Source organism: Limulus polyphemus, unplaced genomic scaffold (assembly GCF_000517525.1).
Source record: "Limulus polyphemus unplaced genomic scaffold, Limulus_polyphemus-2.1.2 Scaffold1959, whole genome shotgun sequence".
NCBI lineage: Eukaryota > Metazoa > Arthropoda > Merostomata > Xiphosura > Limulidae > Limulus > Limulus polyphemus.
In genome coordinates this window covers 68604-93290 of record NW_013667569.1, presented here as the reverse complement: position 1 = coordinate 93290, position 24687 = coordinate 68604, and the positions used below count along the sequence as shown (strand labels likewise).

The 24687-nt window shown below is 34.7% G+C and overlaps 1 protein-coding gene across 4 annotated transcripts in view; it reads right to left on the bottom strand.

Moving 5' to 3' along the window:
• Positions 1-24687, bottom strand: part of LOC106465481 (meiosis regulator and mRNA stability factor 1-like) — a 100768-nt gene that overhangs the window by 70627 nt on the left and 5454 nt on the right. For 2 of the 4 annotated variants that reach the window (XM_022393391.1, XM_022393393.1), the window contains exons 2-6: positions 21872-22001; positions 21165-21402; positions 13630-13886; positions 6643-6760; positions 5332-5498 (exon numbers count right to left, since the gene is read on the bottom strand). In XM_022393391.1, the coding sequence (XP_022249099.1) occupies positions 5332-5498; positions 6643-6760; positions 13630-13886; positions 21165-21192 (570 nt within the window). In that variant the 5' untranslated portion in view covers positions 21193-21402; positions 21872-22001. Of the gene's footprint in view, positions 1-5331; positions 5499-6642; positions 6761-12331; positions 12461-13629; positions 13887-21164; positions 21403-21871; positions 22002-24687 lie in introns of those variants that run through there. The other 2 variants (XM_022393392.1, XM_022393394.1) reach the window with 2 other exon arrangements.

The following is a 24687-nucleotide window of genomic DNA, read 5'->3' as shown; positions in this document are numbered from 1 at the left end:
AAGATTCCAACATGTCTCTCATGCAAATCATCATGCATCATCTCTCCACCAATAGGAGAGCACTACTATCATGTGACACATGTGACTCCCTCTATGCACCACTACTGAACCATCACTTTGAAGTTTGGAAGAAGACGTAAGTATAGGAAGATAATAACTTTCAACACTGTACTTCCTTCCACTCACAGGATTAGCTAGAATCCCACATTGAAAAGGAAAAGGGGTTGGAGCAAGAGAAGAACAGATGTACCCCACGAAAGCATACAAAGGATACTTCCATAGATGAGAGAAACAGATCAGATGATCTGAGGAGCAACGCACCACTTCTGAACCAGGTATCTTCTTGCCATAAACAGCTAGGAACAAACTCGGCAGAAATGGAAGGGAGCACATCTGAGTGGGAGAGGATAAGTCGGGAAATTGATTCCAACAGAATAAATATAGAAACTCAATCCCACAGAAGTAAATTGGGTAATGGAGGATGCGTACCATGGTTTAGAATGGCTAAGGCATGGCAGACCATACTCAGTAAGTCAACTACATCCAAAACCTTCTATGAGGATCACACCGGCTTTACCTCAAGCCCCAAAATCATGGATGGGAGAAAAACACCAACTCCAGGGCACTACACAGGATTAGCACTGAGCCAGAGATCCGGGAATGTGTCACGCAGTATCCAAGAGAAGTACAGCACATGCAATCAACTCCTATGACCATGAGACTGGTCTGAAATTTCCAAAGATCCATAACATCCACATCGCAAGAGAGAATGAGGGAGTGCCAAGAAACAGAAATATCCCATGTATACTCTCCGTAACCCACTACACAGAAGGAAGAATCAAAGGAGGAAGATGGACAACCTCAAACCTGTGAGAGGACATAAGTTGATTGGTTCACTTGATATCCAAAACCAGTTCATGGTGTACTGACATCCACACAAGGGCAGGATGAAACCACCTAATCAAAGGGGTGATCTGCATTTAGACGTCTCACTCCATGGTACGTGTCACTCAAACCTGGAGGATGGTATGCCTTCTATACCAGCAGAACACCACCACCACCCTACTCTGAACTAAATGTTACAGCCATCTATGTGGAACCCATCCAGCAGGATGCTTCCATGGTCAACCACCCCAGCAGCTTGGAACTGGCAAGTGGTAAGGACACCCACACTCCACTGGAACAAGGGTGAGGGGAAAGAGCGTTGGAGAGTCCGGAGGAACAGCTATAACCAACACAGTGCAATGGGTGATCATGAAATCCTATTTTAAAAAGCAGACTATACCAATTTATTCAATCAAGACATGGCAGGGATGGGTAGCTATCCTATTTTGCTTTACTCATGCTGTCCATGGGTGGTACAGTCCCGGACGAGCCTATTTATTAGGCAAATATTACGAGGTGTTTGACCATCCAGTAATCTTGTGAAACACCCCATCTCGAAGGTGAGCCTGTGGATACATGGAAAGAGCACATGAATCAACATGGCGTACAGTGCGGATTTGTTTATGTATGTAAAGAATACTTGGTCAGGCACCACTTACCACAGAGCGGGATCCAACAGATGAAAATCAAAGCAAGGGATCCTGAAAGAAAAGAGAGTATTAATAAAGACTCACCTAGTGTCATAGCTGCAACAAAATCTGAAGTATGGTCATGGATGGTAGGCAATACCCAAAGGAAGCAGAAACCACAACGTAACATAAGTAATGGAAGATGAACGTCTTAGGGGTAGTCCACATGCCTGACTGCAAATCTCCTCCAAAGGCTGACGAAGATGAGAACCAAGGGAAAAGGTGAGGTGTCGGATTTGATGGGAGGTAACATGGAACAAAGCATATTGGGAAAGGGACAAAGAAAAATAAGCCAACTGGATTAAACGACGAACCCTACTGGTAATGGTAAAGTGAGATAGACCCCAAGAGGAAGAGGGTTGCCACAGGATAAAGAAGCGGGAATAGAGATCCCTGAAGGAAGCCATGTGGGCAGTATAACTACGAAGGTCACACACCAGACATAGAAGCCTATCCGGATCAGGACGAGGGTAGAGATGAAAAATATAGGAAAAGGAAATGGGCAAAAAGGAGGAATTACCCTGCAAGCCGCCGAGGTCTTGGGAAGGAGTGATCCAGATAAAGGATAAGATAGGCTTGGTAGTACAGTATACAGATGTTGATAGTGAACAGATCTGATTGACAACACCCTAAGACAAAGAGGAGAAGGAAATACGCCTTCAAGGTTGGGTGAAACAAATTGCACAAGGCAATGGGCTCAAATGGAGGTAAAGTAATGGAATGGAGTACCACATTAATGTCCCAATCTGAAAGTACCAGACACCTAAGCGGCCTACATATCTGGAAAGAATGGATCAAAATAGCAAGGACAAAGGAAAGAAAGACCCTGCAATAACAAGAAAAATTGAAAGTATGGGATAGGGCTGCCCAATAACCCCTTCTCAAAAAGTCATGCACAAAACTCAGAGATACCAACAACTGTAGGAAGAGAAGCTGAGATACTTCGAGCCTGAGCCAGGTGCGAAAAATATTCTGTTTCCGCTGATACACAGCCATGGATGAAGGATGAACGGAATGAGCTAAATGAAATGCTACCCAACGTGAGAAATTGGATCTCCTTGCCAGGGACTGGACAAAAACCAACTGTAAAGATGGAGGATGTGAAGTACAGGATGCAGAACCGGTGACTGGGGTTGACAAAGAAAGTTGGGGAATAAAGGAAGAAGGACAGGAGAGAAAAACTGTAGCTGGAATAATCAAGGAAACTGTGGTATAGTGGGCCAGTAAGGAACAATCAAAAGGACTTTGCATGGGGTGGTATGGATGAGGGAGACTACCCGATGAAGTAATCAGATAGAGGATAAACAAAGGAATTTATTTGACCAATCCTGGCTGAAGGCATCTATAGCCAAGGCCTGAGGATGGGGAACCAGGGACCAAAACAAAGGTAACTGGTGATTGAGGAAGGTAGCAAATGCATCAATATGGGGAATAACCCACCAATCGCAAAGCCACTGAAAAACAAGGGGATGAAAGAATATCAAGGAGCAGACAGGGTGTTCCAAATGGCCAGTTCCACAGCACAGAGCTGGAAATGAGAAGGTTGGGCCCAACTGAAATGGGTGTTGAAGAAAACACCCATATGAATGAGGTACTGGGTAGGATGAAGGAAGGACTTCTCCAATTTGATCAACCAGCCAACCCGAGCAGCTTTAAGAAGGAACTGACGAATATTATGTGCCAACTCCCATTCGGACTGAGCAAGAAGAAGCCAGTTGTCCATGAAAGCGCAACCGCAGGGCATGAAGATGCAAAACATATGGTGCCAAAGTCTGTATGAAGGGTATGGCATGAAATTGGTACACCATCCCACGATGGAAAAACCAAAGAAAAGGATGAGAATGTTCCAATATGAGAATATGCAGATAAGCATTGGAAACGTCTACCTTGGTCATCCAAAGACCGAAAGAAAAAGCCCATTAAAGAATAAGGTAGGATTCCATGGTGAAGCATGGGGTATGAACATATTGATTGAGACAGGACAGGTCAATTACTGGCCTCCAATCTCCTGAATTTTTGGAACTACAAAGAGGCAGGAGTAAAACTCCCCAAACCACATGGAGCAGGTTTGATAGCCTGTTGTGTGAGGAGGTCTTGCACCACCACAGATAAATGCTGGCATGACAAGGGAGAAGTAAAGGAAATAGGCATGCGGGACAACGGAGGAAGAGTAAGAAAAAGTATGATGAATCCCTCTAGCAAAACTCGGTGAACCCAAACATCGGAGATGAAAGGGCTCCACCAATGAACGAAGGTTGCCAGACGAGTTCCCACCACACCCCGAACCCACCAAGTAGTCACCAAAAACATTTTTGGTGTACCATGGATTGTCATGAAAAATGACAAACAGTAGCACCACGGGAAGGAGAAACAGGCTAGGGCTGGGAAGGGGAGGGTCAGGAGACAGAAAACGGTGCCACGCTTGGCTCCGACTGGGACAAACGAGCCACAAGATGAGAAAGTGTGGATTTTTGTTGGACTGAAGCTACCCTCAACTCCAGGATTGTGTTAAACATGATATGTCCCATAAACGGGGCCACACAAAGGTATAGTAAATAAGGAGACGTGAGACGGGTCCTTGACAATGTGGCATCATGACCCAAAAGGTCCCAACAACAAATAAACCACTTTTGCAGGGCTGGAGCCAAAAACCCTAGAAAACCCCTCAGGGTTCCTATGAAGAGCCTCAGACAGGAGAAGAATCAAGGAGAGGTACTGCAAAAGAGTTGTCAGGATAAGAAGAAGGCAGGAATACTTGGCACTGGTAAGATGAATGGGAGATTCAGCCCCCCAAACAGGCAAAACTGAACCTGAATATCAGGGGACAGTGGAAAAACTAAATATGGTTGGGAGGCAGAATCATGCAACAGGGAAGGAAGAAATAGGAGCAATAGACAAAACATCACATACCCCAGAAATAAAATCTGAGAGAGCTGACAAGGGCCAAACAGAATCCTCAGGTAGGGTTTGGGAAGACACGGCAAATTCGAGGGAGGGGGGGATGCTTGAAATCCTCGTCAACCTGGCCAGGCTTGAAAGGCTCAGGAACAAGAGGGGTAACAGCAGGAGACAATATAATGCTCAATCTCCCTGTGAATAAAGGCCGATAAATCCCCCAATGGATCACCCTCACCTGTGGTATCAGAAAAATGAGATGTATCCGAAGTGGTAACATTAACTTTAAAATTCATGCTTGATACCAAACAAAGAAGCGAAAATGTTTTGTGGCAAAACATGGGAAAATTAAATGCTTTCAAAAGTAAAACAAAGCAAATTCTTGAAATAAAGTAAATTAAAATAAGTTAAACCACTTTTTAAGTAATAAACAAAAAGAAAGACATCTGAAATCAAACACTGTCAAATGAGAAGTGATGGTTCCGTAGTGGTGCATAGAGGAAGTCACATGCATTACATGATAGTAGCGCTCTCCTATTGGTGGTGATGACACATGATGATTTGCATGAGAAACATGTTGGAATCTTAGATTACAATAGAAGGTGTGGAAGGCTTGTGGTATGCATATAAAAAAGTTTGCATATAGAGGGCAGTACAAAATGGGAAAAGCTAATCTTGTGAGGTGAGGGAAGTACTAAGTAAAAAAACTTAAGAAATAAGTAAAATTTTGTTTCATTTGCACAAGAGTTTGGAATTTATAAAAACTTTAAATTACCTTCTATGAGGTATATATGGATCTCCAATTTAGAGCTTTCAATATCTCATAATTTTGGTAAACAAGATATATATCAAAACCACATACCCTGACAGGACTACGAAATGGGATAGTAGAGGCTAGTTCAGGAAAGCTATAATTTTCATGTGCACAAGCAAGTAGTGGTTCAGGTGCTCTGCTACTGTGTAGAAGGATGATACGGATATTGCGGCGATGGCGAAAATCTGAAAGTTCTGTTGCAAAATTTACATCTCCTGAAAAACAAGGTAACAATATTAGTATTAGTACATAATAAGAAATTATATATATCGATTATCATCTACAATGTTAGTTTAACCCTACAATCATATTACTTCATTTACTTTTCTTTTAGTAAACAACATAGATTGACCCCATATGATGTATCTGAGCAAAAACTGTTAATTACAGGTAATTCATGAACCTTATTTTTGCCTCAAAATAATCTTAGACATAAAAGAAATTAAGCAGATTTGATGCAGTGAAAGTAAACAAAACTTACACATGAAAATTTATTCACCAGTTTATAAACTATATGGAATCTTCAAGAATGCTGGATTTTCCAATATAACACTAGTCTTCTAAATCTTTATGACCATACTTTCTGCCCATTTCTGGTTTCTTTTGCTAACTTACCACACAAATATTATTCAACTTATTTTTTTTTTCTGACAGAATCTTTACAATTAGTATCTTATACTTTTGGCCATTACCGATTAGTCTGATTTTGATATATAATGACTTTTCTTCTTGTGTGATATTTTAAATTTATATACTTTTGACTATGACATATCAGATTAGCCTGAACTTTATAAGTACTGACTCTTCTTGTGTCATATCTCAGGTTGGTATATTCTATTTGTGACCATTACCTATCAGCCTGAATTTGGTAGTATCTAATTCTTCTTGCGTGATTATCTCAGGTTAGGATCTATTTTCTATTTGTGGATAATAAGCAAATAACAGTCTAGGCTTTACAGGTGTACATGCTGGGTTCAACTTTTACAATGTAATTTAATGCTTGTTTTTCTAAATAATGTCTTCTCTGTTTTCCAATACTCTTATTTAGCCTTACACTAACACTTGATATTCATTTTACCTTAGCAGCTGTATTTAATATATCATAACAGCTTTCTTGTCTTACTCACAGAAGCTATAATATTACATTCTTACTTTGTATGCCATGTCATTCAGTATTGTTACATGTATTTTTTAATTACAGCATAAACAAACAAAACAAAAAACATCAAATAACCATTTGTCTAGTTCTACAGACTTTGTAAAAGTTTAACATTAAAAAGATAAACAAAAAACTCTTAGATGAGCATAAGGATCACCAGAACACAAAATATAGATTACTAACAATTTGTACACACTAACCAGATATCAAAAGCACAGTAGACGGGGACCCATGTATATCAACAAATCGTCTCATGCACTGTTTCAGTTTGTCATCGGCAGCATTTTTACTTGTAGCATTAATGTGAACCACTGTCACCTGTGTAAGAAAGACAATATCTGTTTGAATTTAATATTTCAGATTACCCTTAACTATCATATATTTTTTAACCTCCAGCTTTAAATTCAATGAACTAACACTACCACTAAATTCGACAGCAAAAAGGGTGATTTCACTTACACGCTAAAGGAGTTTCACACTATCCAAAGTACAAACTCTCTTCTCTCCAATCCATTGCAATATTGCTCAGTCCAGAAAGTATGGCTCCATCTCAAATTCCAAAACCACTAACCACAAGGAGCCATACAGCCAGTAGTAACCACATTTTACTTTATTATTATTTATTTCTGTTTCATTTTTTTAACACAAAGTAGTCAATATAAATAAGATGATTTTTAATACTATTATTTATACTACTATTATATACACTTGAGGAGCTTGGCACCAACCTTGGTACAGATTCCCCTCTCTCCAAAATTCTTCTGATTTTATCATTAATGTAGGCAGGATAACTTGCTCAGAAATTTTTTATTTTTATATACATCACAAATAATAAAAACAAAGATTTGAAAAAATTAAGTATGATGTAGGGATGACAATGCCTAAAAAGGTAAAAAAACATGATAGGAATGAATACACAAAACCATACAAAAATCCCTACATAAGTAGCTAGTAAGTACTGAGTCAAGCTTGTAAGATTATGGTTATTAGCCACTGTAAGACTGTATAGCCCTGTTTGGTTTAAATGCATTTTATTCAAACCTAATTTTATATAATTGATAGAAAATCAACATTTAGTTGCAGATAAGAACTGGCTACTTATATAGTGATTTTTGTATTCATCCATACTTTGTTTCTGTACTTTTTTGACATTGCAATCCCTACATCACACTTAATTTAAAAAAAAATGTTATCACTTGTTTTCTCTCCTTTTTTTTAAAGAATTTCAGTTGATACCTAAACATTCGTTTCATTTTTATAATTCAATTGTAATATATATGTTGTTAATATCATATCAGTTTTGTCAGCTTCTATAATTTTGGATTACATTGAGGGCCAATGAAGCTGGAATGGTTCCCTCAGGATAGTACAAATACCTCGGAGTGCTGGACCAACATTAAGATGATATTTAATGAGCCCATGACTTCCAATTTCACCCCATCTCACTGCATATGCATACAATCAACTTCACCACATGCTAGGGTCATGTCAATTAATAGGGAAACAGATCCCAAGCCATGAAGTATGATCCCACTCATACACACACAGCTGCCAGACTCAGCCCCACTGAAAATTTGAAGAAAATTAGACCAATATATAACGTATTGTTTTTTTAAACTCAAACATCAATAACATGTGCACAGACATGTCAGTTGCATAAATACTTGATCTCCTTGATACCTTGAATATTTATTTAGATTATTCTTTCATTCTTTCTTTATTTCCTACTAAAACTGTTTTGGCAGATATTATGTTTGTGAATGCAAAGTCACAAAGAGTCCTTGTATAAGAAAAACTTGTGCAGCCATCTAGTGACCAGAAATTAAGCTTCTATTTATCAAACATAGAAATAATATATATGATTATAAACTGAATTCACTACTAAGTAGTAATTTTCCTTTTTATTATTTCCCCACAAAAAATATGTGTGGTAGAAGAACAAAATAATATTACTGTTATACAAGCTGTGAAACACTCAAAAGTTGCAATTAGGTGCTCAAATAAGGCTAAAACTCCACTTTAGCAGTTACTTGTAAGCATCATAGAGTAACAGAATGAATGTGGTGGCCATTATTTTCTCAGCCCATCCCTACATACTAAGCACTACCACACTTAATGATAGCCTATTCCTAAGTACTCTTACGATGCTTTTCTGTCATACTAAAGCCATCACAAAACTTCACAAAAAAAAAGAAGAAGAAGACACTTTGTCTCTTTAGCTAGTTCCCAGTTTTCCACTTTAGCACCTATTTTCAATAATATTGGAAGTCTCACAAGCTGTGAAACACTCGATAATGGCAATTAGATTAGATGCTCAAATAAGACTATAATTCAACTTTAGCAGTTATTTGTAGCATCATAGGGTAATAGATTGAATTGGGCAGCCATTTTTCCTCTCAGCTCACCCCTAGATACCAAGTACTACTGTGCAATGTAGTCTTTACAGGTAAAAAACAATGCACTTTTAACCAATTAGAGGCTTCTGACATTTGTGATCAATATAATAACAATGAGGTTATCAATCAAAGTTTTATGAACAAATAAAGTTACATTAATATTTTTGCATAAATTAACAGCCTGTGAACATTCAAAATTCTTGCTGTCATAGTCAATAGCCTAAACAATCACCAAAGTCATTATTTTTGTTACTGAATACTAATTGCTAGTTAGTTTTAATCATATATTTCAGCTGCTATTGTCACAAAGTCCTAAGAAAGACTACTTCTGTACGGTAGTGGCCAGGATTCAATCCTGAATCTTTTCAAGAGAATGCCTAGTGTATTTTCTACTTATCTGGGGTCTATTTCATTATGACTTTAATCAATTAACTTACCTCAATGCTTTCAAGATGGCTATCCAGGCTAATTGTTTTATTTGTAGATGGTGTAGAAGATTTATCTTTCCTTTTTTGCATGGGTGGCTCTTATCCCATTATTTTAGTATTATTATTATTATAATTTATTGTAAAGTCTTCTCTGGTGCAATGGGCTATTGCAAACAGAACTGTATTGCAGAGACTTGGACATCTATTATGCTCCTGAATTCTAATTTTCTTTGTCTTTTTGTTTTTCCGATGTATTGGAGTTCACATTCAAAGGGAATGTTGTAAATGATATATTTTTGCTCGCTGTTTGGATTATAGGTGGTTTGGTATGTTATTAACCGTGATTGTTATTTCTGAATACTGTTCAGGATTAATACTGCTTACATATCCTATGTTTGTTTTCACAAAGACTTTTGATGGAGGGGAATATAGCAATGTGCTTGGTGCTTATTTTCTCTATTTCTTCCCTTATCAGGTATGCACTGATAATGAGGGTTACAGAGAGGAAGTTTTCATTTTTCTCCTTGGCATCTTCAGTGTTACATAGCTTGTTCATTTTTGACACTATGCAGTCTATAAAGCATGTCCTTACACTGTTAGGGTAGTTTGATACATTGACAAGTGGATAGCATATTAGCCCTTCTATCAAGAACAACCAGGATCTAATTTTAACCACTCCTGAAGACAGAAGTATCCAAAACATAGAAAAAAAAACTAGTTAGTAATTAGTATGCAGTGATTAAAAAAGTAATTAGTACATAAGTGACCATATATGCTATCAACCATGACAAAAATTAATAAATAATCACCACAAGTATTACATATTAATTTAGTTTGCAGCATACACAGTTAATTGGTTTACATGTACAGTATTGGAAATAATTATGAAAACACATAGATGATAGGCATACAGGAGTCACAAACAATGAGTAACCGCAACTAAGTGGTCAGTTTATCATAAACCTTTTAAGGTCAGTTTGACCAAACTCAGAACAGTGAAACTATACATTCTACAACTCTAAATTTACTACATGTATCTTCACAAAATTTGTGCAATCTTTTCGTAAACATTAAAAAACTGTTATACAAAAAGATCAAAGTTTCTCCAGAAGATTTGTCTGTAAATTTCCAAAGTCTTTATTGAGCAAATCTGAGCGAAAGGCAATTTTCATGATAATAAAAAAAAAAACTTCATCTTATAATTTCACATTTCATTTGCATAACCTCTAGAACCTATTAAATCAATATTAAGTTTTTTTCAGTAAATTTTTATACTTCTTAATTTCTCTGTCCTAAAAATAAATGTAGAGAAATTATCAATGTATATCGATAAGTTAAAAAATAGCAAATAAAATAAATAATACCAGTTTTTCCTCTGCACTGATTACAATACAGTTAGAAAGTACCAATTACTTATTTGTTTTGTTGAGTTTCATGCACAGTTCAATATGTTAAACACAGCCCTCCAACTTACTTATCTTAACAGTTTCAACTTTTAACTTTTTCACATCTGTTTTCTTTTAATTTTATAGTTTTATTGCTGTACTTTGTATCCACTGGTAAATAAAATCCTCCTGCTATAAGCAATAAATCACAGAAGGAACACATTAACTATTTCTTGTAGAGCTAACCCAAATGGCATGAGATATGAGAATCTCATATAATACCACACTCAAGTCAGTGAAATTTTAGATATTATATTTTAGTGATATCTCAGCAAATCAAAAAGGTAGAAGAATCATCTTTTAGATTCTTGCTTCTAATTATGTATAGTTTGCATTTCTAATTGTTTGGAAACTGCAGCAGCCTAAATGTAGAAGTTACAAAATTTTGAAGTGGAGAATTAGAGCTTATAACTTCAAGTGACATGGAAAAAACAACATGAAGATTGAGATTTTTTAAAGATTTCCTTTTGAAATTAAGAAGTTAAAACTTGTATAATATAAAAGGTTCAACTATAAACTATCTTTTCATGCCAAGTTTATTGGCAAACATTGATGATAAAGTTGTTTAATTAAATTTAATACTGTAAAAAGTCATGAAATGTGACCTTTGACCCAGTCATAGGAAAAGAGTTAATACATCACATTTTTTACAGAGAAAACAAAAAGTAAATTGAATAAGTTATTGAAACCACTAGTATTTTGGGTTTACTTTAACAGTACATCTATTTTTATGATGGCACAAGTTTATAAATATACGATGATTATAAAATATTATTCTAAATGTCTTTATGGCTCTGCTATTTGACCCAAGCTGTTTAGTTGCCACTTGACCTTCTCAGTACCTAGTTATGCATGAACAACCATAGCAGAATTCATAGTGGGAGCTTGTGCAGGCTAAGCTAGAGGAATGAGTGTTCCCTTGGGCTTTTTTTTCTTCTTTACTACCAGGTACACTTCACATCATTTGTTATATGTTAAGGATCCCTATTTTGCTGGAAGATGAGTCTCTACCCAAAAGATCTTATTCCTGACACAATGGATAAGAATTTGCTTGTATCTGTCAGCATTCAGGTTGCCATCCATTTTTTGTAGATCTCCAATAAAACTGGCTAAGATGCAGCCAACAGTTGTATTGGTTCTCCAGCATGTTTCACTGCAGATGTTTTAGGCTGAATGTAAAGATGCCAACCCTAACTAATGTAAAAATATGGATAATTTAACTTCCACTGTCACTTTCACACCACAAGCAATAATGAAATTCACAAAGTAAAGCATAAGTTTTCACTTACTTAGAAAATTTAATGCAATGCTAGTTGACAAAACATTCAGATATAAATTTCTGCAACACCCATGCTTAGCAAGAGTTGTTGGCATTTGTGACTGGAGTGATTGATATTTTTTTTTTGTCATTTTCACTACTAGCTTTCTTTAAGGCAGTTGCATAGCTATTAAATTTATTTGACACATGTTCTTTTGTAGTGTTTTCGTCTTGAGTTTTGTTGTATTTTGATGTTAAGGTTGTGTCCTGATACACAGAAGTTCTGTAATGGGACATATTTTCTTATTGCAACTGTTAATTTTTTCCCTTCATTTTATGATTTAGCATTTTAGTAAACTTACCTGTATTTTCTTTTTGCGTATTTCTTTTCAATTTCTCGGTTGTGAGGGTAGCTTTGTGATAGGGAACTTTTTCCTGCATGTTTTTTCAGAAACACATTCCTGGCTAGATGGCTTTCATTTCAACATCTTTTAATTGAAATTAAAATGGTTTTCCCAACTTCTGAATTGGCTAACTACAAATATGATTTTTGGCTGGTCAATATTCTATTTAGCGTTAAGAAAATCTTTGAGTCTAGTTTGAGTACAGATGCAAAAGTACAAATGCCTAAAATTACTACAATCTTGATTGTGTTATCATTTTAATTTATCCCTATTCACAATATTGTATTTAAACTAGTCTGCAAAATGTAAAAATCAAATGAGAATTTAAAGGTTATATTAATATTGATATAATATGAGGTTAGATTCCACCAAAACAAGGATGGTTAGCATTTCTGTGGTCTGTGATACTACCATTAAACAAACTATAACTGATTTTTTTGTACCAGATAATTTAAATCTGGATTCATTTGTAAAGAGCACCATTTTTCAGCTTAAATCATCCCATTATTTGAATACTGATGCCCATTTCAGCTTTATGGTTTGGTTCTCTATCTCTCATAAGCAATAGTTTTTGAGCAGCTACACACCCAGTGAGGCCAATTAACACATAAATTTTACGAATCAGGTTAATGGCAAAATCTCTACTAGACTATTATGTATCATATAAAGAACATATCCTGAGCTACTTAGCATTACCACTTTGAAAGAGTTTGGGCTTTTTTTTTTACTAAGACTACTAGTTTCACATACCTTTTTCAGAGCTTACAAACAACTCTTTATGAAATTATGAATCAAAGTGTCACAAAAAAGACCCTCTACCAGCCAAAACTAGCATTTCTCACAAGTGTCATGTGGCATTCTTGGAGCCATAAATGCAATCACCACATCACCGATGGGAACAGTATGACTGACTGGACTTTTATAGGCTGGCGACAGATTGGATAACAGATTTTCACTGTATAGACTACCAGCACTTCACAGTAATCTAGTACAATTAATTTTTTCTGCAGTAGAGGGAGAGTAATCCAATAACATTTGCATTTTGTACCCATTTTATTCACTGTTTCCATAATTATTTCCAATACTGCATTTCTTTACTGGTTATTAGTAATAAATATCTATATATTTATTTTTTTTAAATGAGGTTACCCTATCTTTAATACAAATTTAGTCCTACAAACAGTAACCAATACTTATCAATAATATATATCTGAGTAATGCATTTGTATTGTTAATTTCTAACAGCTTTTTCTCACTTGTGCTAAATTGAGTTCTTGAATAACATCTCTGCTTTCTTTACTTATGTCACAAACACACAGGAACTCTGCTTCTCTGTGCCCACTGAAGAACTGCTGTCGAACTTGTTGAACAAGACCAATAGCTGATCTTCCCTTGGGCACTTGACAATTTTCAATATCCCAAAACACTCCAATGGGAGGAGATCCATTTTCTGCCTTGTTTTTTTGAAAGTTGGCTGCAAGGCTATGCCTTGAAGTTCCTGTACATGATGGCACTGAAAAGAAAGAAGCATAATATAAAGGGTCTCTACAGTAACAGAAGTAATGCTTCTAAAAGACCAAATATATGAATATGATGAATATCATAACTAACAACAAACAAAATTCTAGCTTGTATTAATGAAGAAAAATGAAACATTAAACATGTTACTTTGAAAAAAATCAATGAATATTTGATAACTAGTTTTAGTAGGTAGTGTGATGTATTAACCTTGAGTTAAAAGTTTAAAAACACTAAAAATTAACCTTGTAGAATATGCATACATAAGACTAACTTGTTTAGCAAATCACAATAATTTATTTTAGATCTAAATAAAAAAAAACAACATTGAAACTGGTCAAGTTTAGGTGATGTTAAATGCCTATAAATTTCAGTAATAAATTTCTATTGTATGTTAACCATTACTTTTTGCAATAAACTTTTAACATGTAAAGTTTTTGTAAGTATACAACAATGATGAAAATGACAATGATAAACCTGTCAATGATATCAAATGATGTGTGCTGACCTTAAATGTTTGATACATCTACTTTAGATAAAGAAGGTATGTCGTATCGCTTGAAAAAATAACATTTCAGTCATTATGTACAATCAATCCATTTTGAGTACAATTTGTTGATTTATTTGTGAGAAAGAACAGCAGAAAATTCTAGAAATTATTAACGTTAATAGAAATTCAACTTGAATGATATTCTCGAAGTTGTACAAAATCAAAATTCCATAACAAGAGCAATCCACATTCATACTTTATCACTGTGTCTAATCAGTGCATTTCATTTAACAATCTTGACTTTTTTTATTCTTTCAACTAAAAATGTTTCAATAATCAATGTTATTTATCATACCCATGTAACAAACAATGACATTAAATCAACAGAAATGGTGTTACAAATATAGTACCTGTTCATGATGATGCATTAACAAGATAAAATTTAAAAAACAACAACTAAATGCACAGGAATTAGAAGTTATTGTCCCTTTATAACACTGACTTACATTTTTTATTTATTTAATAAAGTCCTTCATTTCACTACAAAAATATTTACACCCTAAAAAACCAAATTGGTAAATTGCAAAGCAAAATCATAACTGTGTGTGTGTGTGTATGTTATGTACACTGAAGTAATACAGTTTTGTAAAAAAAACATACAATGAAGGAAATAACCAAATGAATAAGTAGAAGACACATTCAAAACCCCATTAGCAAATATAAACATTTTTCTGTGTTGTAAACATACATTCATTTTTAACACTTTTCAGTTAAAACTTCTTAGAATCAAAACTGTTTCCTAGTTTGCAGCTGTTGGATTAAAATTTTAAAAAAGTACAATTCTTGAAAAGAAAATTCCTATCTGAAAATGCCATTTAAAATATTCATATGAAATGAAATATTATGACCAAAGTTTAGTACAAACAATTTAAAGAAATGTTACATGTCTTTAACAATAAAGTAAAAATTCTACAAGGAAATTATCTTCTGTATAGTAAAAAATGTTCAGATTAATTCAAAATGCTTACAAGTCGGACAACATACACGGTAGAGAGAAATGCTTCCATTTAAACTATATCAATCCATTGCAAAATCTTTTCTGCTCACAAGTTGATATTATAAACCTTTCCCTTTTTAATAATATTTAAATGTAATAAATCTAAATACACATATATATTGTGAAAAACTGAAGTTATAATTTTTCTATACTGAAAATGTATTTGGGATAGGTACTCACCTCTCTCACATAAATTGCTATTCTCATTCAGTGCTGCCCTCTATATTGAATTTTTTTTCTACATGCCACAAACCTTGAAGCTCCCACCCATCTGGAATTGACTGTATCTAATGCATCTCGCATGCAAATCACTATGTAACAACCTTCCACCAATAACAGTGCAACATACTCTCTTGACACACGTGACTCCCTCTATTCAATTCTACCAACTATCACTTTGAGTTTTGGCAGAAAATGGAAGCACTGGTTTTCAATGGGGAGGAAGAATGGGAGGAGGTAGGTACCTATCTGAAATACATTTTTAGCATAGGAAAATTATTAATTTCCAATACGGTACATCACATCCACTCACATAAATAGTTAGGAACCCACATTGAATAGGTGGAGGGAGTGGTGTGAGGGAAAGAAAGAAGCATCCGAAGGACACTAACAAAAGAGGAGATCTTCAGAGTCAAAAATGTAGAGTGGCTAGGGCATGATGGACTATACACGGCAAGTCAACTACATCCAAAACCCAGGCTGCCGGGAACTGACATCCAAGAGAGGGTAGGGAATAGGATCATAATGGCGGCAAGTCAATTACAATTCAAAACCTACCCATCAGGTGGAGGTAGGAAAGAGGATCATACTGTCTTCATCTCAAGTTCATGAGACAGGAAGGAATCTCAAACCTCCTGACCTATGAACGGGACACATGATAGCAATGCGAGAAATTGATTGATCAATCTTTAAACCAGACATAGGGCATCAAAAATATGCCTGTCTAATGTCAACCATCTCACTCAAAATCAAAATGACAGGGACTACTTCAAGCACTGTAACATCCTTGGAATAATAAGAACATTGAGGGATAGCAGAAGAGGAAGAATTGTATTAATATGCAAGTACCTCAAGCATGACCCACAACACAGATGGAGTAACAAGAGTGAGGGAATAGAGACATCTGTAATACATGTGTGAGTACTTATGTTGATTGGTTCAACTCTAAAACCAAAACACTGGGAACTGACTTCCATGTGAGGGTGGGATGAGGATCCCAATCGAAGGGGTGAACTGCAATTTTGACAGCTCCCTCTCAAGATATATAAAATGGAGGACAACTCAACATCTACACCAGCAGAACACCACCACCCTACTCTCAAGTGAATGGTTTAGGTTATATATTGTTTCTCAGTATCTCATTCAGGAGGATGACTCCATGGTCCAACACCCCAGCGGCTTGGAACTGGAAAGTGGCAAGGTCTCCCAAACTCCACTAGTATAAAAGGGTGAAGAAAGCTCAGTGGAGAGTCCGGAGAATTGACAACACCTGATACAGTGCAATGGGTGATCAAGAAACCCTATTTTGAAAAGCACAGCATACCAATTAATTCAAGGCAAGGCATGGCAGGGATGGCCAGCTATCCCCTTCTGCTTTATTCATGTAGTCCATGGGTGAGTACGGTCCGGAATGAGTAAACTAACAAAGCAAACATATCACGAGGATATATCTACAAACAATCTTTTGGAACACTTCATCTCAGCAGTGTGCATTTAATGGCCATGGAATTACAATTAAGTCTTCATGACCTCTCTCAACATGGGGTCGGTTTATTTGACCTCTTTTTAGTTGTTTAAAATCTTTATAGATTTAATACTTCTAACTTTCAATATAAAGTATATCTTTACAAAATTTTGCAGTCTTTCAGTTAAAATTTCAAGTCTTTCACATACAAAAAATCATATTTTTTTGTGAAGAATCTTTAATAAACTAAAATAAAGATTTGTCCATGAATATATTGAGTATTTGTTTTGAATAGTCTGTGTGCAGAGTAATTTTCATGTTAAGATAAAAAATACTTTTTCTCATCTCAAAAACCTCAAATTTCCTTTGTGTAATCTGTAAAACCTCCAAAATAAATTTCAAAAGTTTTTTCCAGTAAGACTTTATATTTCATCTGTTATTTTCTCTACCCTAACTCAAAACGGGATCGGTAAATTTCACTGATGTCACTGAGGAAAAAACTAACATTATAAACTGGATGTAATCTTTTCTGAACATATCAACAGTTAGGGCAAGTGATGAAGAACTAGAGACCAAAAACAAAAGGTGTAACTGCTTGGGAACTGACAAAAAAATTCATGTCGAAGAGCACCCCACAGGAGGTAGAGCCACCAAAAATTTGGAGGATCAAGAGGTCACTCTTTGGCAGAAAGTGTGACTAGACAGGAAATTCAATCAACAACAAGGCCAAAAACCCTTGGAACACACCCCTCCAGAAGATGTATGTCAAGCGTGTGGGTTCAAAAAAAAAAAAGAGATCCACAAAAGGAACAAAAATGAGCGTCTCCTTGGCAAATGATAGAAGCCACCACCCTTGATTAGTCAAAAGGAAACACAAGTAGTCAAATACAGACAAAACGAAGAGAGTGAATGAAAGCATATTGGACTGGCAGAAGTGCCAGTGTGTGAAGGTGATAAGACATTTTGCCTGTACACCATTGTCCTGAAGCCTCCTACTGATCAAACCACATCCCCAACTTCTGGAGATGAGCATCAGGGAGGAGAAATAATCCAAAAGAGGGGGAGGAAGCAGTAAACCTGACATTGTAGGGGATATGATAATCTATCAACACATATACACGAAGAGGGAAGGATAAAAATCAAATGAATGGCTCAGATAACAGAAAACTCCATCCAATGCATTTGAGGAAGAGAATGGATGGTCCCAATTGAGGGTTGTTTAAAAATACCAACCAGAAAGAGACTAGAATATGAAGCATGGAACAGGAAAAACATATCCAATTGGAAAATCCAACTACCCAAGCTGACTGTGGAAGGAGTATACGAGTTAAGACTACCACTGTTTGGAAGGAGCTAACTGAAGCTAGACATCCAATGAATGGTGTAGGTAAAATCTCTCAAAATGAGGAAGTAGGGTAAAATCCAGACTACCCCACAAAAGACAGATGGAACCGAAACATGTCCAAAGAGCAGGGCAAGAAACTGTGACCAAATCACGTGGTGAAAAAAACCTAATATACTTGAAAATAAGAACGTGTACTGTGGCCATTCTCAGATATGCAGAAATAGTCAACCCATGTGTGATCAAATACTACACATCAAAATGTAGAAGACCCAAGAAGCAATTGAGGTGGGACTGATCTGATCCCCAATCAGCGTCGAGCATACAAGATGAATGGAGAAAACCCGTAGGTAGGACAGGTAAACAACAGTAAGTTGCCAGACATGTAAAAGAATAAAGGTGAGAATATCTCAGAATGAAACAAAAGAGCACCTAAAAAATAGCATGGCAGATACCCCATATGCTGCTATATGTACAGGAGAAGCAAAAATGGACCAGTGGGGAAAAAGATCTGACCTTAAGTCCCTAAGCTAACAATATATTAAACTTAATTAGTGATTAACCCATATGCAGAACTACAGGTAAACCAAAAATAACATACACGTGTTAAGCCTAATCAAACAGTGCAGGACAAAGGATATCACTAAGCTTTAAAATAAAACTCTTAACAACAAATAAGTACAATATTGGGAGAAAAGTTAGTGTGGACCCCAGATCAAGGGTTACACACAAACCAAGTTAATATGAAGAAGTTTAAAAGATAAATTATAACAAAAATGAAATAAATATGTATTAGCAATAATCTATGTATGAGACATGATGTATGAAAAAAAAACAATATAGTTAAATGAACAACTGATATACCAGTAATATGAATTACTTGGAATACTAACATAACATACAACCCTGGTATCATTGGTTTAAGAGAAAAGATACCACTAAGCCTAATTTCTAACCTATGAGTATTGACCAATCTAACAAAACTTGTTATAGAGCTCACATAACTACAGATAATAATATTCAAAATAAAATTATTTAAAAAACCCTAACAGTATAACATCTTATCTTTCCAAAGTCGGTGAACTGTATGTCAAAATGTGAGGTCCTCTAAATTCGAGGCGAAGCCTGAAGAAGGTCAGCTCATTGGACGAGCAATCTCCTGAGAAGTAAAGCTAAAGATTCTCCCACCTGAAGCCTGTGTAAATGTGCTGACAGAACATATAACCTCCGAAGTGGTAATGTAGAATTCATAGTGCAAAATGAACAACCACACACAACTGTGTTGGTAGAAAGAAAGAAAATATTTAGTAATGAAGTAATAAGTTCTGTAATCGGGTAGATATATAAAATAATTCCACTTCGGAATAACTCAAGTTAAAAATATCACTATTGTATAATAAAGAGTAAACCTGTCGAGAGAAAATAATACAAAGATATGAAAAAAAAACACTTGAAGAGAGCACAAACTAAATGTAACAAAACAAGTACTGCCAAATGAGAAGTGACGTTTGGTAGAATTGAATAGAGGGAGTCACATGCGTCAAGAGAGTATGTTGCACTCTTATTGGTGGAAGGTTGTTGCATGGTGATTTGCATGCAAGATGCATTGGATACAGTCAATTCCAGATGAGTGGGAGCTTCAAGGCTTGTGGCATGTAGAAAAAAATTTAATATAGAGGGCAGCACTGAATGAGAATAGCTATTTATGTGAGAGGAGGTAAGGTACCATATCGAAAATCACTATGTGTCATTATTTTCAATACTGAAAGATTTAAATTATTTTACAACAAATTATTGAATTGCAAACTACTATGCTTGAATGTGAAATTAAAGACAGGTTATTTATTTCTCCAAGGTTAAAGACACACTACATGCAATGCTAAGTTCAAAAACCATGTGTTAATTCTAGTTTAAAACTGAGACATCCTCACACCCAATGCACAAAAAACAATTAAAGTTTAATTGAAGATTTCGTTATATAATTTTTCTTTATAATTATCAATTTACCCTTGTTTTTATTACTTCAAAAAATGAAAATAAATATACATATGCAGTACTAGGTGTGTATAGGTAGACTTGTCAAGCAACATTTGAATGACAAACTCATTATTTCAATCATTATGATGTACCCAAGTAACTTACTTGACAATCTTTTCTATTAACTCTTCTATTCATTATTCACACTTCATATTTTCTTCTTACACTATACCATTCTTTGTCAATTATATAAAAGATGTTATAAGAAAATAAAAATAGGTAAAATGAGCCAAACATTTCAAATATAGGCTAGTAGCTTCATCAGTGTGTCAAGTAAAAGTGGGATTAAAGAACTTTAAGATATAAGTATTTAAATATGGTCAGTACAGTAGCAATACTACCTGCATTGATACGACTTGCAAAATGTGTTAAACAGTATGCATTAATTTAACAATAACCTTACAGATAATGCAGCTTAAGGTAAGATTTTTGGGACAGTGTATGTGTGGGTGCAAGATAGAGACAACAGTTCTAAAGCACCTTCTTCACCATGTGGTAGTTTTTTTTTTAAGGTATGTAAAAAAAACATGACTCATTTCACCATAGCAAGATTTTATCAATTGTCATACATATAACATTGTCAGATCTCATAAATATGTTTAAAAAATACATACATATGCTTTCATATGATCTTTTGGTAAACTATCCATCCATAAGCCTTACCTTTAAAAATTTTGTCCACCTCCTGCATCTCTATAATGTAATTTTATATACATACATGTAGCAATGTCTAATAATAAAAATACTGGGCTGAAAAAGCATGAAAGTCTGACGTATTTTCTCATCCTGGCCTGTCCTCTTTTGGTCCATAAACCATCTAGATGGAAAGGCCTGGGTAACACAGTACCAGAGTTTTTATCCTGGAAATTAGGGGAAAATACTGTGTCTTTGTATGAGTAATCTATGAGAAAGAGAGAGAGAGAAAACTTCTTTTAGTATATGAAAGAAACCATCAGATCATATAAGAGTGCCATACAATATAAATAAACACAATATTAAACTGAATTTTGATAAAAATTAATTTCTGTGAAATAATTGCATAATTTTTTAATTGTCAATAGTAGAAAGATTCCATCCATTCTTTAAATTAACAGTTTATCTACCTAATTTCACAAATTTTGAAAGTGTAATTTTATCTGTAATGTCATTTAATTTTTACCTTAGAAACAGGTTGAAGCAGGGATAAAAACTGCTTGGTTCATTGACATAAGTCTCAATTACTTAATTCCAAACAATATATATATATATATTAAGCCTAAACCATTAATCTTGTTAGAAAGCCATTCATTCCATTCTCACCATTCACTTAAAGAGTAAAATTAAAGTATTTTTATCTAATCAAAACTTTCAAATAACTCCACCCCACCTACCATATAATTATTTGGTTTGTATTATATCTTAACAGATATAATTACTAGCCGATAGAATATACTGTCTATTTTTCTGTCACCTTGCTTTTTCTTACATTCTTAAATGTTATCCTTCAACCCACACACCTACCTAAAAAAAAAAAGTGAGAATCCTTTAATTGGTGATTTAGAACATGTATTAATGATGAAACAACGGTAAAAATGGATGAGGCAAGATTGTGTACAATTCTGATCTTATCCAAGAAAGAAAACTGACTAATTAGAAAAAGTTAAGTGGAGAGCTACTAAGATAAATCCAGAGATGGATGTTTTTTTTATTCTTGTATAAGAGACAAAATGCTAGAAAAATCTTCTTTGTTTAATATAATTTTATTAAATGGAAAACTGGAAATATACATGTATTAATAATCATACAAGCTGAATGCCCTTTATATGATGGGAAATAATGATTAATTTTTCTACTCAAGATTATATCTAAATAAAAGTTTTATGAACATATATTTTCTAAAAATTAATTATCATCTAGTAACAATATGTGTATGGAGAATAACTATCCTATTTCTAGTATTTCACAAAACAACATTTTTTTATGTATATTTGGTCATTTACTTTAAGTATTGCTTAATTAGCATTTTTAACTTCTGTATATTTTTAAGTTATGTTCAAATGTTCTTCTTGATAAATCTTAAAAGACTGAAACGTGCAAAAAAACTGATTCTCAAAGACATATTCCTGTCAACTGTATGACCCCAAAAATTATTAATTGTGATGATAAAGGAAGTGAATTTTATTATGAATTTCTGGGTCTTCTCTTTGAACTGTCTTCCTGGTTTTGGCTTTGTTAGCCTACTGAGCCGAAGAAGAGCACTTTAATTTTGGCATTTTCAAAATTGAAATTTGCTGTGGGTAAAACGTGGGTTATTGTAGAGTTGTAGCCGAGGGTTCCAACTGAACAAAATTTAGTAATGTTGCATTAATGTATCTCCTTGACAACCAAACAAATGTAATGGCAAATTTCAGCCAATGATTATCATTGTTGAGCACCAGTAATACCAAGTGTGGGGCACACATATACCAGATTTGATTTTATTACTTATCACAATCTCAACCAACCAATCCTCAAATCTAATTATACGCCCAAAGTAGCACATCGTCCATTTTACATATATGTGACTGGAAGAGCTTCAAAGCATCGATCAGTACCACAACGTCTGAGACATCAGAATGATGACAGCTTTTAGTATTTATATAGTAGATACGAAGAGCTTAGATACGCAGTATATCCAATTCTGCCATTTTGATAAAATCAGTTTGTCTTTCTGTATCTTTCATAAAAAGACTATGAAATTAAAAGTGGGATATTTATTAAGTAAAATTATTATAATTGAAACCTAAAAAAAATTCAACATTCTCTATTTTAAATTGTACAAAACCTATTTAATTTTTTGATAAAATGCTTTACATTCAAAATGTTGCATATCCACCATACAATACCATTTACAGCTCATTTTTGCTGAAAATGACATATAACACATTTTGCACCTGAGCTCTTCATATGTCTTATATCTGTTCTTGTATTTTAGTTTTTAACATTTATTCATTAGGAGTTTAAAGCTCACCATCTAGAATACCCCACACACAAACTGATAAAGGTGCCATGGTTTAAATTAATGCTGCCATGAAATAAAATGGTGATTAATACCTGCACATGTACATAACAATTTAAATCTTTATAATACTTATTATATTATATATTCCTCCTATAGATGATAAGTCAAACCTTAATGGGCTCAAACTGTAGACAAAAGCATTACGATAATATTGTGGCAATTATTTACACAAGCTTGTTGTAGCATATGTGATTCAGGGGTCATGAATTTAAGGAATCTGTATATTTGTGTAAATAGTTTTGGTTTGAGGTTTAGAGGCACAGATTTTTAAACATTTGTGGATATTTGCTAGGGTTCCAAAGTTCAGAATAAATTTCAGAAACTGGCAAGGTAAAATGGTTAAACTTGTTATCCTAGATGTCAGATAACATGAATTCCACACCGATATATCTTATTTTATCTTGAGAAAAAAAAGATAAATGACTATTGAAATTTACAAGATTATCTGGAATATTAAGAGGATATAGGCCTCTGATTTTTTCTAATATATTTTGATCTCATCCATTTTGTTCCTAAAAGTCTTTATTGCCAGAATAACAGAAATGAAGCTAATTCTTGAATCAACTATGTACTTTTTTCAAATTGAGACATATATCTTTAGAATTATTATTTAACTTCTATATATTAAAACACTATTCTCTTGTTTCTTTTTTCATAATTACTAATGAGAATTGAAAGACTAGGGGTCACAAATATAAATTTTGGAGTCATCTTCAGCTATGACAGACTTATTTTTTTAACAGGGTGGTTGGTATTTGGAATGAGTTGCCTTTAGATGTGGTAGATGCAGTTAATCTAAGGAAGTTGAATGGAAAACTTGATAAATACTGGCTTTGATTTTTTTAGTGTTTAGTTTAATTTAGTGAATGGGATGGCCTAGATGGAGTAGAAGGTCCCTTCTTGTCCTTTAATGTTATGTTATATTACTGCATTAAAGATTGGTTAGAGTGGTACCTGAATGATAGCTGAACGTGTCACTATAGCCCTAACTTTTATAATACTGTGCACTCTCATTCTCCTCACCACAACAAAAAGCAACCTTTACATTAACTCTATCCACTTCCTATTGTTGCGTCATCGAGATCACGTGACTATTCTCATGCCCTCTAGTTTCTAGAACTATCCCGTACCTTGGCGAATGCTCTA